The following is a 14,932-nucleotide window of genomic DNA, read 5'->3' on the forward strand; positions in this document are numbered from 1 at the left end:
AGATCCTGGGAACCCAGATGGTGGAAGGCGAGAACACATTCCCACAGGTATCCTCTTGATACCCATAAACCATAACCCAATCAGATAGATGGATGTAAATAATTTAAAAAAAATCTCTACCTTATTTGTAGGTATATGCAATGAGTGTTAAGCATGGAGACTATAGAGAGCTTATAGTCCTGTGGTTCCCAACAACTATAATGCCATGACCTTTAATACAGTTCCTCGTGCTGTGGTGACCTCCAACCATAAAATAATTTTTGTTGCTATGTCATAACTGTAGTTTTACTACTGTTGTGGATCATAATGTAAATATGTGATGCGCAGGATATGTGATATGCAGCTTTCAAAGGGGTTGTGGCCCACAGGTTGAGGATCACTGTTGGAGCCTCTGAAGCAGAGGAAAGCATGCCTAGACCTTTGTGCAGCCACGGATACAGAGTTACCAGTGATTAATGTGCTAGAAAATCCCGACTCATTAGAGGCCAGTGTGAAACAGAAAAGGTTTCTAGGAAGTTCATCCTTTATAAATCATCTACCCAGCTAAGTACTATATGTAAAGTAGAGAACTGAGTGTCACATGACCGGACAGCCCTAGCCACCTTTGTCTCAGTTGTATATGAGTTTAAATCCCAGTAGAATGGGCCCTGAAGCCCTGGCAGATAGAATACAAAGCCACAGGAAGCAAAAGGTGTTATGGCCACTTTTTCCTGAGTAAAGATACTGTTTTAGAATTTGGAACACAGTTCACATCTTATGGAATTGAATTACCAAGCAGTTGTAAAGAAATAGAGCTCTCTACTCTATTTTTATTTCACAGCAACCTAATTTTAAGGGGACACGTACTCAGACATAGTTGTCGTTATTGAAATAAGACCTTGTGTTTACAGTGAACACAGGTCTTTTTTTTTTTTTTTTTAAAGTTTACCAAAGTCATAAATCTTTATTTGGTAATTGTTGTTTTGCTTTTGTGCTCCATCTTTAACAGGTACCCCAATGTCAACATTCACAATTTCACCACTAGCTGGAGGGATGGCATGGCCTTCAATGCACTGATACACAAACACCGGTAAGTCTAAAGAAATCATGGCAAAGGTAGAAGGCTAGAGTAACATTTTCTGTGGCAGGTCTGGATGAGCTGTGCTATATCTCTTATCTGTGGGTTAGATATTGTGCCATAGTGGAAATTCCTGCATTCTTATTATGGAGAATGTATGAGTTCATTAGTAAAAAAAAAACATGTATCATTGTTTGATAATTATATAATACTGTAATTTTACTCTGCTAAGTTATTATTTTAACATTCTCTGGAGCAGTTATCATGTCTCATTAGACACTTGATTTGTTTCCAAGGCATAATGTTTCTTATGTTCCACTGTCATTCTGTATAGGCCTGACCTGATAGATTTTGATAAACTGAAGAAATCTAATGCACACTACAATCTGCAGAATGCATTTAACCTGGCAGAGCAGCACCTTGGCCTCACTAAGCTGCTAGACCCTGAAGGTAAGGACCTGAGATGGGAGCATCTCTAGCATTGAAAAGTTAATGGAAAAGTCTTCTCTGTGTTGCTGTGCTCTCTGTGTGCAGCATGCCTTGAAAACTATCAAAAGAAAAGGGAGAAGGATAATTTAAAATTCCAGTTATGGCAACAGTTGAGGATTTATAGAATGAGTTACATTTGGCCAGGCTTTGAAGATGGGTGTGAGAGAGAGGGCGCAAAGGTAAAATGCCAGAAAAGCCGGCATTTGAGGATTAAGGGACTCTGGGAGTGGTGTAAAGAAAAACCCTAGGAAGAGGGTGGCCTTCCCTCTGCAGACCGAAAGTGAGCCTTTTGAGGCTGTTTATCAGGCAGTGGGTGTCACTGGAGGTTCTCAGCACCTGTGCTTACTGAGTAAGCCTAGCATAGGCACTCAGTGAATGCTTGTTGACTGATGTTCATGAGGATGTGTATGCTGAGGGTAAGTGAGATGAGAACAAGGGCATTCTTACGATGCTGGAGCTTAAAAAAGAGAATGTATGAGTGGATGAGACAGAGGCACAGTTTTCTTATGATAGACTGTTATCTCATCTGTGTGGAGCTGATTGCTAGGATCTGGGTCTCTGCAGTGGCCAAAGCTTGTCTTCAGATGACCAAGCTGCCCTCTCTGAGGCAGCCTATAAAAATCCTCATTTCTAGGTCCTGTTACAATGTGAGATTTCAGAAGAACTTTTTCTAATTTTGAGAAATATTTAAATTATAAAGAGATTATTTAGTTTGTAATGCTTGAAGCTTAGAGATCCTCTCAGCTGTAAGCAAATATTAGAGACAAAAGTGTGTGTGTAAGCCGGGCAGTGGTGGCACAGGCCTTTAATCCCAGCACTTGGGAGGCAGAGGCAGGTGGACTTCTGAGTTCGAGGCCAGCCTGGTCTACAGAGTGATTTCCAGGACAGCCAGGGCTGCACAGAGAAACCCTGTCTCGGAAAAAAAAAAAAAAAAAAAAAAAAAAAAAAAAAAAAAAAAAAAAAAAAAAAAAAAAAAAAAAAAAAAAGAAATGTGTGTGTAAAAGTTTAAAGTACTTATAAATCTAGAGGAGGAAGTTGATCTCCCCAAGGGCATCTTGAGGTCGTGTGGCTGCCAAGCTAGTGTCTTGCTGTTCTCCGATGCATATGGCTACAGGAAGCCAAGATAAAATTATCTTAGGCTACCCCATTAAGTGATTTCTTCATGTAAAAAGAATGCTGAAATTCCTTGAACTACGATCAATCTTGATGTTTAATTACCTCCTTCCTCACTGTGAGCAGTTTTCCTTAGGTCTAGCCCTTTGTATTTTTACAGCAAACCCCTTTTCCCTTCTCCTAACACACAGACTTTTTATTAAGACCATTTATTAGTTTTTTTGATCTTCAGTGAGTAGACTGATATTTCTCAGATCACAAGACTGGAGCTAAAAGTAGCATTTAATGTCTTGTTTCCTATGGTTTTAACCTTGATCACTAGTTGTCCAGCATTCCAAAGGATATCAGTTGAAATGTATTCATAGATTAACTTAGAAATTCTTGCCTTCTATTACTTCAGGTATATCAATATTTTGTGCTTGCTAAATTAAATGCAGCTCTCTCTCTCTCTCTCTCTCTCTCTCTCTCTCTCTCTCTCTCTCTCTCTCTCTTTCTCTCTCTCTCTCTCCTGAAACCCCCTCTTGTGGACATTGATGGGGACAAGGTGACCCAGGACTGTACACTAGCAAAACCAACTTCAGTTTGGCTCTTGGTCCTGTTGGTTCCTTGATCACAAGTGGGGCTGGGAGTATTCCATCCTGTGCCCTAGAGTTTTCATGTTTAAAATTAAAGAAACTGTTATCCTCCACACTGAACTATTTACAGAATGGAAATAAGGTTGTGTGTGGAATGTGTACTGAAAAAAAGAACCTGACAGATAGGACACTTGTGTGTGTGTTAATTTTAATCTGTTCTAGGTTGAGTGTTTCTCTGAACATTTCCACTCCCAGGACATGTCATTTTCATTTATTTGCTTCACTGAGTACACGCTGACGTTCTACCTTCAGGAATTCGGAAGGTGGAATGGTGTAAGAAGCCTACAGTAGATTCTTAACCCTTTAGGATTAAGGCTTATAAACAAAAAACATGAGTAAATAGTATTTATACAGAGTCCCAGGCGGGAAGAAGAAAAGTAATTTAACTACAGGAATAAGAAGTGCCTGTATTGGGGTTGTAGCTCTTGAGCTGCTCCTTTTGAGCTGGTGGTAAATGTGAGTGGGAGAAGGCCCTTTGAGGCAAAGGCTGGTTGTAAGGAGTGTGGGAGGATTAGTACAGGGTATATATGAAACATAGTGAAGAAGCATATTCTCCTATGGAATTAGAAGCATCTGGAATAATGCATGGCACTTAGAAAAAACCCGATAAACATTTGAAGAGAGTAAGGGAAAAGCAAGGAGAAGCTGCATCAAGATAAGAAAGAACTAAAGGGACTGTGCTCACTTTGCATTTTGTGTTCATGCTTCTGAGGGTCAACCTGGGTTAAGTGAGTGGGGCAACAGAGAAGCCCATTGAGGAAGCCATTGTTTCAAGTTTGTTTATGTGAGCAGGAGGGCCTTAGCTATGTGTGTCATTAAAATCTGTCACTACCTGGATTCAGGCAAAAGGAGACAAAGTTGTTCAGAGATGAGTGTGCCATGGACTGAGGTGTGGTGTTTAACCACAGCCCAGTTTGGTTTTAGGACTTGAGAGTAAGGTGAGGAAACAAACTGGCCTTCTACAGAGGCATTTGTGAATATTCATGTGCTAAATGAATCTGTACTGTGCTGTCCTCCCTGATGGGGAAGTTGCTGCATGGTTAATGGTGGACACGGTATAGCTGCTTTTGCTGCCCTGGTGGCAGCACAACGTATAGCAGCCTGAGTGAAGCCCTCTGGTTACAGATATCAGTGTGGACCATCCTGACGAGAAGTCTATCATCACATACGTGGTGACTTACTACCACTACTTCTCCAAGATGAAGGCCTTGGCTGTCGAAGGAAAGCGCATTGGAAAGGTGGGCTTCTTACACACATCAGAACGCACCTTCTGCACTGCTTCTGATGGACTCCACTTTTGCCAGTAGGAAACAGTACTTAATAGTAGAACCATTGTCTTCCCAAAGGTAATGAGAAGCAGAGTGATGGTGGGACTCTCTGGAAAGGAACTGAGGGGGGATTTCAGACACAAACTTCATGTCACCCTTCACTGGAAATCCACTGTTGAAAATCTAACTAAATTGGCTTCACCCTGGTCAGGAAATCCTACAGAACATGATTTTTAAAAAGCCTTAGTTTTAGGTCTTTTTCATCTTATGTAGGCAGAGTTCACTGGCTTGTTTTTGTTTGTTTGTTTTGTTGTGCTCCCCGCACCCCCCACCCTCTGCATCCCAATCCAGAGGTATCTTTGCTTTTGTAGGAATTACAGACATCATCATAGTCTTTCCATGGTGGTTGGGTGGCTTCAGAACCAGTTCAACTTGAGTTAGGCTGCCACTGTCACACAGGTTATAGGCCTAGACTGCAGGCCTTTTTGTACATAAGTTAAAATGCTTTGTCAAGGACCAGAACCACAGGAAAGCTGGCCATTAAGTGTCTGTCTGTCTGTGGGGGGTGTGGGGGGTGGGGGGAGAGGGAGGGAGACAGAGACATGGAAATGTTTGCAGCATGTGTTCCTTGACTGGTGACACCTGGGTATTGATTTTCTAACCCTTCATTTTAGGTGCTTGATAATGCTATAGAAACAGAGAAAATGATTGAGAAGTACGAGTCACTTGCTTCTGATCTTCTGGAGTGGATTGAACAAACCATCATCATCCTAAACAACCGCAAATTTGCTAATTCACTGGTTGGGGTCCAGCAGCAGCTTCAGGCATTCAACACGTACCGCACAGTGGAGAAACCACCGAAGTAAGAGGCAGAGTGTAATGTATTGTCATTAGTATGGGAGCAGACATGCAGCAGCCCAGAGAAACAGACACCTGTTTCTGACATTCGTGCTTTCCTCTGTTAACTCAGTGCTCCTCGTTGCCTGATTTGTAGTTGCTGAGACTCGTGACACATCCTGTTTCTCCTGAGCCCTGTCTAGTAGACTGTACCACTCACACTCAGGATATGTGTGACCCGAAAGAATAATACAAGTCCTCGGTTCCTTCTCAGAACCCTTGCATGCAGTGCTTTGTAGGTTTTAGGAACGCAGCACAGTGAAGCCATGTGTGGTAGCACACACCTGTAATTGCAATACTTGGGGCACTTCAGGAAGATCCTGAGTTCAGCGTTACTTGGGACTACATAGCAGGATCATGCCTCAAAAGAAAAAAAAAAGAAAAGTTAGGATATATATTAATACATAGTATATATTATAAGACCCTGGACAGATCAGATAGAATATCCTGTAATTAAGCATGTGCTGACATTAATATTGTGTTAGATAAAGACAGTTAATCATTGCATATCAGTTGAAATTGAGTTTTGCTACCTAAAAAAGTTAATTTTTTTTTCTTTTCTTCAAATGTATGTGATGTATGTACCCATCTGTGTTTGGAAATGCATAACTGTGTGCATGGTCAGAGGCCAGAGGAGGATGCCTGCTGTCCTTATTCACTTGAGACAGGCCCTCTCAACACACCTGAGGCGATGCTGGCAGGGATCCTCCCACTAAAAGTATAGTTGCGTCAGCTTTTAATGCTGGTGCTAGAGAGCTATCTGCTCTCCTTACACTTGGACAGCGAGTGCTCAGACATGTTAAACCTTCTCTCCAGCCCCCTGCATATAATATTTGAGTTTAGTATTTTAATATAATTATTAAGAGTTATGAACTTTATTTCATGTTTACTATACTTCCAGAGTAAGTCCTTTCATTTCTTGTGAAAATTCAGTTGTAAATTCTTTGGTGAGGGAGGTCTTTGAAACCCACTGAAAATTTAGGTTAGACATTTGCCGACTTGTTCATCCACTTCTCTGAATTAATTAAGTCCATCATCCAAGGCAGTGGTTCTCATCCTTCCTAATGCTGAGACTCTTGAATACAAGTCCTCATGTTGTGAGGACCCCTAGCCATAAAACTATTTTCATTGTTACTTCATAACTGTAATTTTGCTACCCTTGTGAATCATAATATACATATCTAATGTGCAGGATATATGATAGGTGATCCTGTCTTTCAACCCCCAAGAGGGTCATGACCCACAGGTTGAGAACCACTGGTGTAGCACAGAAGGTTTAACCCTTGGTTGAGTTTACTAGTAAGAATAGTTTGTTCCCTTGATGTTCTCAAACATCAAGCAGCCACAAAGCAGTGCTGCAGTTCCCAGGTCCACCACAAAGCAGCGTTGCAGTTCCCAGGTCCACTGTGAAGCAGCGCTGCAGTTCCCAGGTCCACAAAGGCCCATTGACTAGCCTGTGGCTGTCCCAGTGTACAGATTTTACAGAAAAGGATTTTAAAATGTCGTGACTATGTGAAGTGCGTTTTTTATCTAATAAATGAACTTCTGGCCCTGAAGGAAAAAGGCACAGTAGTGATTACAGCTGGCTTTCTCTACGCAGGTTTACTGAGAAGGGGAATTTGGAGGTGCTGCTTTTCACAATTCAGAGCAAGATGAGAGCTAATAATCAGAAGGTCTACATGCCCCGAGAAGGGAAGCTCATCTCTGATATCAACAAGGTGAAGCTGTGCTCATGTGTTGGTCCCTCTCTCCAACAGGCTTGAGTTTCTCTCTGCTTGATTATTTAGGAGGGCAAGAAAATGCCAGGGTCACTCCCAGCATCCCCCTGTAGATGGCAGGGAATAGCAGAAGGTCCAGCAAAGAGTTGTAATAGGTCAGTCCACTGGAGCTCTGCAGGCAGTGTTAAGACTTTGTCAGCAGCCTTGGCTCACAGCTTACCTTGTTACTACCCAAATACTCGGTTTAGTCCTCATCTGTGTGAAGCACTCAACTCAGATGTCTTTCTGTTGCATAGAGAGGAACTGGAAATCCGATTCCACGTGCTTGGAATGTCTGCGGGTGGTGGACATAGATGTTGTTTCTCTCTGCCAGAGAAGGTGTTACACAGTCTGTCTCCATTGTTGTGCCTTGCATGCCTGCAAGTACAGACTTGTACTGAGGGTATTATTTCCAAATGCAAATTAGAAAAATGTAGAACTATTCATTTGTACCCAGAATCCTTTGAGCACTCAATGATTGGATTTAAAAATAAAGAAATAAAAAACAAAACAAAACACTAAGTAAGACATTTTTGGGAATGAATTTAATGTCAGGATTTTGAAAGAAAAATCCAGGCATGTTTATTTTTTAAAATATGGCTCTGGGTGGAGTGAATTAGAGATCCCTAAAATATTTGCCCTAAAGAAAGTTAGTTTACTTCTCTTATTTGATGAGAGCTACTCAGAAGGTGTCATTGTGTTGCTCCTTACCCTGAAAGTGTTTGTTTCCCAGCTTATGGCAGGATCTTTGAACACAAGAGTGTGCTCCCATGAGACTGCACTGAGGGAGAAAAATATCTTGTTCTCAAGGGTGGAAATGGGGTTTCCCTTTCAAGTCGTGTGATCCTTTGGACAAATACTAGCTGTTTCTGTAGTCAAGGTCAGCTCCTTGAATGGTACAGGAAAACATGAAAACATGCTTTTTTTTTTTTAACTGCTGCAGGCCTGGGAAAGACTGGAAAAAGCAGAACATGAGAGAGAACTGGCTCTGCGGAATGAGCTCATACGGCAGGAAAAACTGGAACAACTCGCCCGCAGATTCGATCGCAAGGCAGCTATGAGGGAGACATGGCTGAGCGAAAACCAGCGTCTTGTGTCTCAGGTTCTGTCTAAATTACTAATGCAAGTTTTTCTGAGGTAGCCAAGCAACATTATCCCTCTCCAGGAGCCTTGGAGCTCAGAACAGCACTTAAAAACATCCAGTAATGTGAAGTTGCTGACCAGCCATTGCTTCCATTTGCACAAAGGATGTTTAAAATTTCTGATACACTTTCTTGTCTGTTTGTCTAACTTGTCATATACTTGGAAAGAGCTTGAGCAGTTTGTTCAGAGCCTGTGACTGAATTGTTCACTCATGTAAGCTTTAAAAGCTTCCCTGGCTTTCTTCCCTCAGCATTTGACCAACCATCCTCTCAAGGCAGGACACTGGTCATGAAATACAAGAGCAGCTTTCTTTCCCTTGGCTTGACAAAGTCCTACGTCCGTCAGTATCTTAAGTCAGGTGGTAGACCCTCTGTAAAGTGAAAAGTCACTTATGTACTGTTAGGGACATCTGAACTCAACCAGAAATTTGTAAGGGTCCGAGGGCAGTGAGAAACCAGCTGGCAAAGTCAGCTTACATACTGTGTTGTGCTTCCCCCACCCCCCACCCCCGTTCAGGTGACTTATGTTTCTTTATATTTCTTTTTGTTCTGTCTCTGTAGGACAACTTTGGATTTGACCTTCCCGCAGTTGAGGCCGCCACCAAAAAACATGAGGCCATTGAGACAGACATCGCTGCATATGAAGAACGAGTTCAGGCTGTGGTGGCCGTGGCCAGGGAGCTTGAAGCAGAGAACTACCACGACATCAAGCGTATCACAGCGAGGAAGGACAATGTCATCCGGCTCTGGGAATACTTGCTGGAACTGCTCAGGGCCAGGAGGCAGCGTCTTGAGATGAACCTGGGACTGCAGAAGATCTTCCAGGAAATGCTTTATATTATGGACTGGATGGATGAAATGAAGGTAACATTGGATGGAAAGAAAGCAGGGGAGGCCAGAGCTGATTCAGTCAAACCTTTTCTTTGTGGGAGGGAGTCGTGCATAGTGCCCTTGGTCTAGTGACTCTCCTGCAAAGCAAGACTGGGGCCACAGTGCTCATAAGCTGCCTAGCGCACTTCCTAAGTGAGATGAGCACCATGGAAAAGTTGTAAAAGAGACCACTTTATAGCCCAGATCTGATGCAGTGATTTAGATAGATCTGAAGTATGTACCAATGTAGAGAATCGTTGTGATTTTCCTTTTCATTGTTAATATGTTCAGTGATCTATGTATTAGTGATAGTGTTCTAGGATCATGTATGCAGATGAGAGGGTGGTGGTAAGCATAGGCCGGGAGCTAGGAAGCCAGAATTCAGATCTTAGTGCTGTATCATTTCCTCTCCTTCAAACCAACTTTCTTCGTCTTTTTATGGAGGTGTGGTAAGATGTGTACAGGTTACTGTGGGGCTGCATGATAATGGCTGCAGTCCTCTTTTGTGCTTTCTCCTCTATCCCTGGCACTTCTGAGCCTAAAGTCATGCCACTGTGTCACAGGCCAGTGCCTGTTGGTTTCTTCTGATGCAGCATTTTTTCTGATGCAGTTTTTGAGCTGGAAGGCTTTTATTGCTAAGAACAGAAGATAATAATGTTTAGACCATCCTCTTTTCTCTCAGAACATGGTATTCTTACTAAGAGATCTCTGACCCTGGATGTCAGTCCTTACCTGTTCCTTGCCTCTTAAGTTCTGCTGACAGAGGAATAAGTCCAGCTGATAACTCCAGTTTCCCTCTGCTGTTGCCCCCCACTTAGAATGTTAATAGGTTTGATCTTTGACCTCTTAGAATAGAATGTTCATAAAGTAGAGCAAAGATGTGATTTTTCACTTTATAAATCTTAATATGCACACTATAATTCAGGTTAACATAGTGGCCTGAGAACTGTTAAGAGTGAAATAGAAATTTCATCTGAGGGTGATGTGGAATGGTAGATGGGAGAAAAATTTGCAAGTTGAATGAAGAACAAGAAAATTCCAGTGAGTTCAAAATAGTGATGTGGTTCCTGACTGTGATCTGTCTCCTTCTTGGGTTAAAGATGGGGCGTACAAGCTGTTAAGTAGATTCTATTGATTGTATAGCTAGCATAAAGGCTCTTGGGGGGGGTTCCCTTAGTTCCTTAAGAGGACTCTCCCTTCTATCCTATGTTTTTAATGTGAATTTTAATTTCCTTTCGCCAAGGCACATGGTCCTTAGTTCATTGTGTCTCTCCTGATCTAGATCTCATGTTTGTTTTGTTCTGACTTATTTGTCATTGTCTTGCCCAAAGGTGGCCAGTGACAAACCAGAGGGACGGTAGGCAAGGATGCTAAGTCTGCTGATACACTGAAGTCAGTTGTATTCACGGGTGTTGTTTCTGTTGCGTTTGTACACAGGTGCTATTGCTGTCTCAAGACTATGGCAAACACCTACTTGGTGTTGAAGACTTGTTACAGAAGCATGCCCTGGTTGAAGCAGACATTGCAATCCAAGCAGAGCGAGTAAGAGGTGTGAATGCCTCTGCCCAGAAGTTTGCAACAGATGGGGAAGGTAAGAATAGACCGCTCTAGGCATTATCACCTCAACAAGGGAAATCTATCTCCATGAAGTACAAACATTGTGTGTGGCAATGGACTTGTAAGTCACTGCGCCGGTTTAGGGTTTCTGGGAGGGTTGTTTGCCTCCAGGTCATCATGTGTCAGTGAAGTGTTTTGTTTTCTTTTTGATACTTCAGCACTGTCTTTTTCTAAAGTAGATAACATAGTATCCTTAAATACTCAAATGCTTTCTGGTTTTGAGAGCTTTGGCATCTGGTAGTGAAAATGTTTCTAGTACATGCTCACTAAAGATGTGTACTAACAGCCTACGCAGCCTTGACACCTCGGCTCGTGCTGTTGGGATGTTGAGAAGGACTGGGCCTTGCTTCTTAAGAACTAAGTAAACACAGCTGCTTGCTTCCATATGATTCATGTGCTTTCTTGATTTATAAGTGATCTCTTTGTCTACAGTTGGGCCACAAGTGCAGTGCCTGTCAGAGCCCTCTCTTCCTGTTTAGTTGGGATCTCAGGAAGTGTCCTGTTACTTTTTATATGACACTGCTTAGACTGGAGCCAGACTAGAACATGGAGCATAGCTTACTGTCTGCAAATGAACAGGGAACTATTGGAGACTCAGCATTCTTTCCTTGGTGTTAAAACAGGCTACAAGCCATGTGACCCCCAGGTAATCCGAGACCGTGTTGCCCACATGGAGTTCTGCTATCAAGAGCTTTGTCAGCTGGCAGCAGAGCGTAGGGCTCGCCTGGAAGAGTCTCGTCGCCTCTGGAAGTTCTTCTGGGAGATGGCAGAAGAGGAAGGCTGGATACGGGAGAAAGAGAAGATCCTGTCCTCTGATGATTACGGGAAAGACTTGACTAGTGTCATGCGCCTGTTGAGCAAGCACCGGGCATTTGAGGATGAGATGAGTGGCCGTAGTGGCCATTTTGAACAGGCCATTAAAGAAGGTGAAGACATGATTGCAGAGGAACACTTCGGATCAGAAAAGATCCGTGAGAGAATCATTTATATCCGGGAGCAGTGGGCCAACCTGGAACAGCTCTCAGCCATTAGGAAGAAGCGCCTAGAGGAGGCCTCGCTACTGCATCAGTTCCAGGCTGATGCTGATGATATTGATGCTTGGATGTTAGATATACTCAAGATTGTCTCCAGCAATGATGTGGGCCATGATGAGTACTCTACACAATCTCTGGTCAAGAAGCATAAAGATGTAGCAGAAGAGATCACCAACTACAGGCCCACTATTGACACACTGCATGAGCAAGCCAGTGCCCTTCCACAAGCACATGCAGAGTCTCCAGATGTGAAGGGCCGGTTGGCAGGAATTGAGGAGCGCTACAAGGAGGTGGCAGAGTTAACACGGCTAAGAAAGCAGGCTCTGCAGGACACCCTGGCCCTGTACAAGATGTTCAGCGAGGCTGATGCCTGCGAGCTCTGGATTGACGAGAAGGAGCAGTGGCTCAACAACATGCAGATCCCAGAGAAGCTGGAGGACCTGGAAGTCATCCAGCATAGGTGAGTGAAGGTACTGCCTGGGTGCTGAGGCTATGGACTGAAACATAAGCCATTAAAGTCACTATTCTTTTGAATTGCTTTTCTTAGATTTGAGAGCCTAGAACCAGAAATGAACAACCAGGCTTCCAGGGTTGCTGTGGTGAACCAGATTGCACGGCAGTTGATGCACAGTGGCCACCCCAGTGAAAAGGAAATCAGAGCTCAGCAAGACAAACTCAACACGAGGTACGCATGGTATCAGCAGTGTGCCTGCTGTCCCCATGTGGCTCTGGTGAGGGTGAGGGCGCTTGCCCAGCTTTGTGTTAGGGGTTTTCTGCACAGGTTCACTGGCCTTGTGGCATGGATGCCAGGACATTGGCATCTGCTTTTCCAAGTATTCTCATCCATGTTTTGCAAGAAGCAGCTTTTAGGATGAGGTTACATTATTCAGGACATGAGTCAAAGTCATCCAGTACCTAACTTCTCCCCAAATTAAAATTAGAGCCTTGGTGACGTGTACCCAGTATGATGGAAGACAGACAGCAAGATAGAACTTGTGTTTTCCCTTTAGGTTGAAGTCTAGAGCAGGGTTCTGTAATGAAGCTTGATTTACTGAGGAAAGCCTCAGTTATCAGGGAAGACCCCTGTCCTGTACCTGTCTTTCTATGGAGCAGACATATTTGAGTAGATTGTTCAAAGCTTACCATCAGTCTTTGGTATGATGAGTCCAGCAGGTATGAATTACTAGACCCTATGGGACTACATTGCACTGAGCCGTCTGATTGACATTTACTTGGTAACATGATTTAAAAACACACAAGTGAAAACAGAGAAAGTCAGAGAAAGATGGAAAGGAGAAAAGTGAGGCAGCTTCAACTTTGGCTGCTCATCTCAGGATCCACCATACATTCTGAGTCCCTTCTTGTGCTGTCTACATTCACAGGTGGAGTCAGTTCAGAGAACTGGTGGACAGGAAAAAAGATGCTCTTCTGTCTGCCCTGAGCATCCAGAACTACCACCTCGAGTGCAATGAAACCAAATCCTGGATCCGGGAGAAGACCAAGGTCATCGAGTCTACCCAAGACCTTGGCAATGACCTGGCAGGTGTCATGGCCCTGCAGCGCAAGCTGACCGGCATGGAACGAGACTTGGTAGCCATTGAGGCGAAACTGAGTGACCTGCAGAAGGAAGCTGAGAAGCTGGAGTCCGAGCACCCTGACCAGGCTCAAGCTATCCTGTCTCGGCTGGCCGAGATCAGTGACGTGTGGGAGGAGATGAAGACAACCCTGAAGAACCGAGAGGCCTCACTGGGAGAGGCCAGCAAGCTGCAGCAGTTTCTGCGGGACTTGGACGACTTCCAGTCCTGGCTCTCCAGGACCCAGACTGCTATTGCCTCAGAGGACATGCCCAACACCCTGATGGAGGCAGAGAAGCTTCTCACACAGCACGAGAATATCAAAAATGAGATTGACAATTATGAGGAAGACTACCAGAAGATGCGGGACATGGGTGAGATGGTCACCCAGGGACAGACTGATGCCCAGTACATGTTTCTGCGGCAGCGGTTGCAGGCCTTGGACACCGGCTGGAATGAGCTCCACAAGATGTGGGAGAACAGGCAAAATCTCCTCTCTCAGTCCCATGCCTACCAGCAGTTCCTTAGGGACACGAAGCAAGCGGAAGCTTTTCTTAATAACCAGGTAATGCTCCACACGGCTTGGCTTCCATCCTGCCGAAACAGGCCCTGGCTGATGTTAGAAACTTTTGGCTAAGTAGCAGGCTTAAGCCATGCCGGTATGAAATTAGATGTATTATTTTGAAACAGTCCCTTCCCACCCCCAACTCTTCATAGCATTGAAACCCTTCACGGTGTAAAGACCTAGAATTGAAGATTACCAATGAAGCTCTTCTTCTTTTTTAGATTTATTTTATTTATTTTATGTGTATGAGTACACTGTAGCCGTGAGCTATCATGTGTGTGGCTGCTGGAAATTGAACTCAGGACGCCCTGCTTGCTCCAGCCCCGCCGCTCCCTCCAGCCCCGCTCCCTCCAGAGTAATTCACTGTAGCTGTCTTCAGAACCAGAAGAGGGCGTCAGATCTCATTACGGGTGGTTATGAGCCACCATGTGGTTACTGGGATCCGAACTCAGGACCTTCGGAAGAGCAATCAGTGCTCTTACCCGATGAGCCATCTTGCCAGTCCCCGAGGAAGCTCTTCTGCCTTCCAAAATAGGGTTCTGTGGTAATTACTGTTGGGGTCTATATAACTCCTCATTTAATTAAGCAATGTTCTGTCGGGTGCGGGCCCAATTTAAAAAATACAGTGAGCAAGTTTTGGGGGCTTATTTTTTGTTCTGGAAAGATCAATAACTTCACCCAAGGATACAAAGCAAAGATGAGAGTAGTAAAAGCAGCTGCAGATGGCTGCCAGTGTCAGTGTTATTATCTCTTTCAGAGAGAGCATAGCGCGTCTGCTGCTGCTTTTGTGGACCTGAAAGGACTCTTCTAGCTGACAGACCAAGCTTTGCTTATTGTGGGAAAACCTATTTATATAATATTTACCACTTAGGGAAATGGAGTGACTGATGGAGTGTCCTTGGGCTGGGGTTGTG

The 14,932-nt window shown here is 43.8% G+C and overlaps 1 protein-coding gene across 5 annotated transcripts in view; it reads left to right on the forward strand.

Moving 5' to 3' along the window:
* The window catches only part of Sptbn1 (spectrin beta, non-erythrocytic 1), a 169,598-nt gene that overhangs the window by 118,014 nt on the left and 36,652 nt on the right, over positions 1-14,932 (forward strand). For all 5 annotated transcript variants that reach the window (XM_031337780.1, XM_031337781.1, XM_031337783.1 and 2 more), the window contains 11 exons: positions 989-1,069; positions 1,392-1,507; positions 4,420-4,532; positions 5,237-5,424; positions 7,060-7,177; positions 8,160-8,318; positions 8,920-9,222; positions 10,666-10,819; positions 11,469-12,339; positions 12,427-12,564; positions 13,262-14,018. In XM_031337780.1, coding sequence (XP_031193640.1) covers positions 989-1,069; positions 1,392-1,507; positions 4,420-4,532; positions 5,237-5,424; positions 7,060-7,177; positions 8,160-8,318; positions 8,920-9,222; positions 10,666-10,819; positions 11,469-12,339; positions 12,427-12,564; positions 13,262-14,018 — 2,998 coding nt within the window. The remainder of the gene's footprint in view (positions 1-988; positions 1,070-1,391; positions 1,508-4,419; positions 4,533-5,236; positions 5,425-7,059; positions 7,178-8,159; positions 8,319-8,919; positions 9,223-10,665; positions 10,820-11,468; positions 12,340-12,426; positions 12,565-13,261; positions 14,019-14,932) is intronic.

Source organism: Mastomys coucha, unplaced genomic scaffold, assembly GCF_008632895.1.
Source record: "Mastomys coucha isolate ucsf_1 unplaced genomic scaffold, UCSF_Mcou_1 pScaffold22, whole genome shotgun sequence".
Lineage (NCBI taxonomy): Eukaryota > Metazoa > Chordata > Mammalia > Rodentia > Muridae > Mastomys > Mastomys coucha.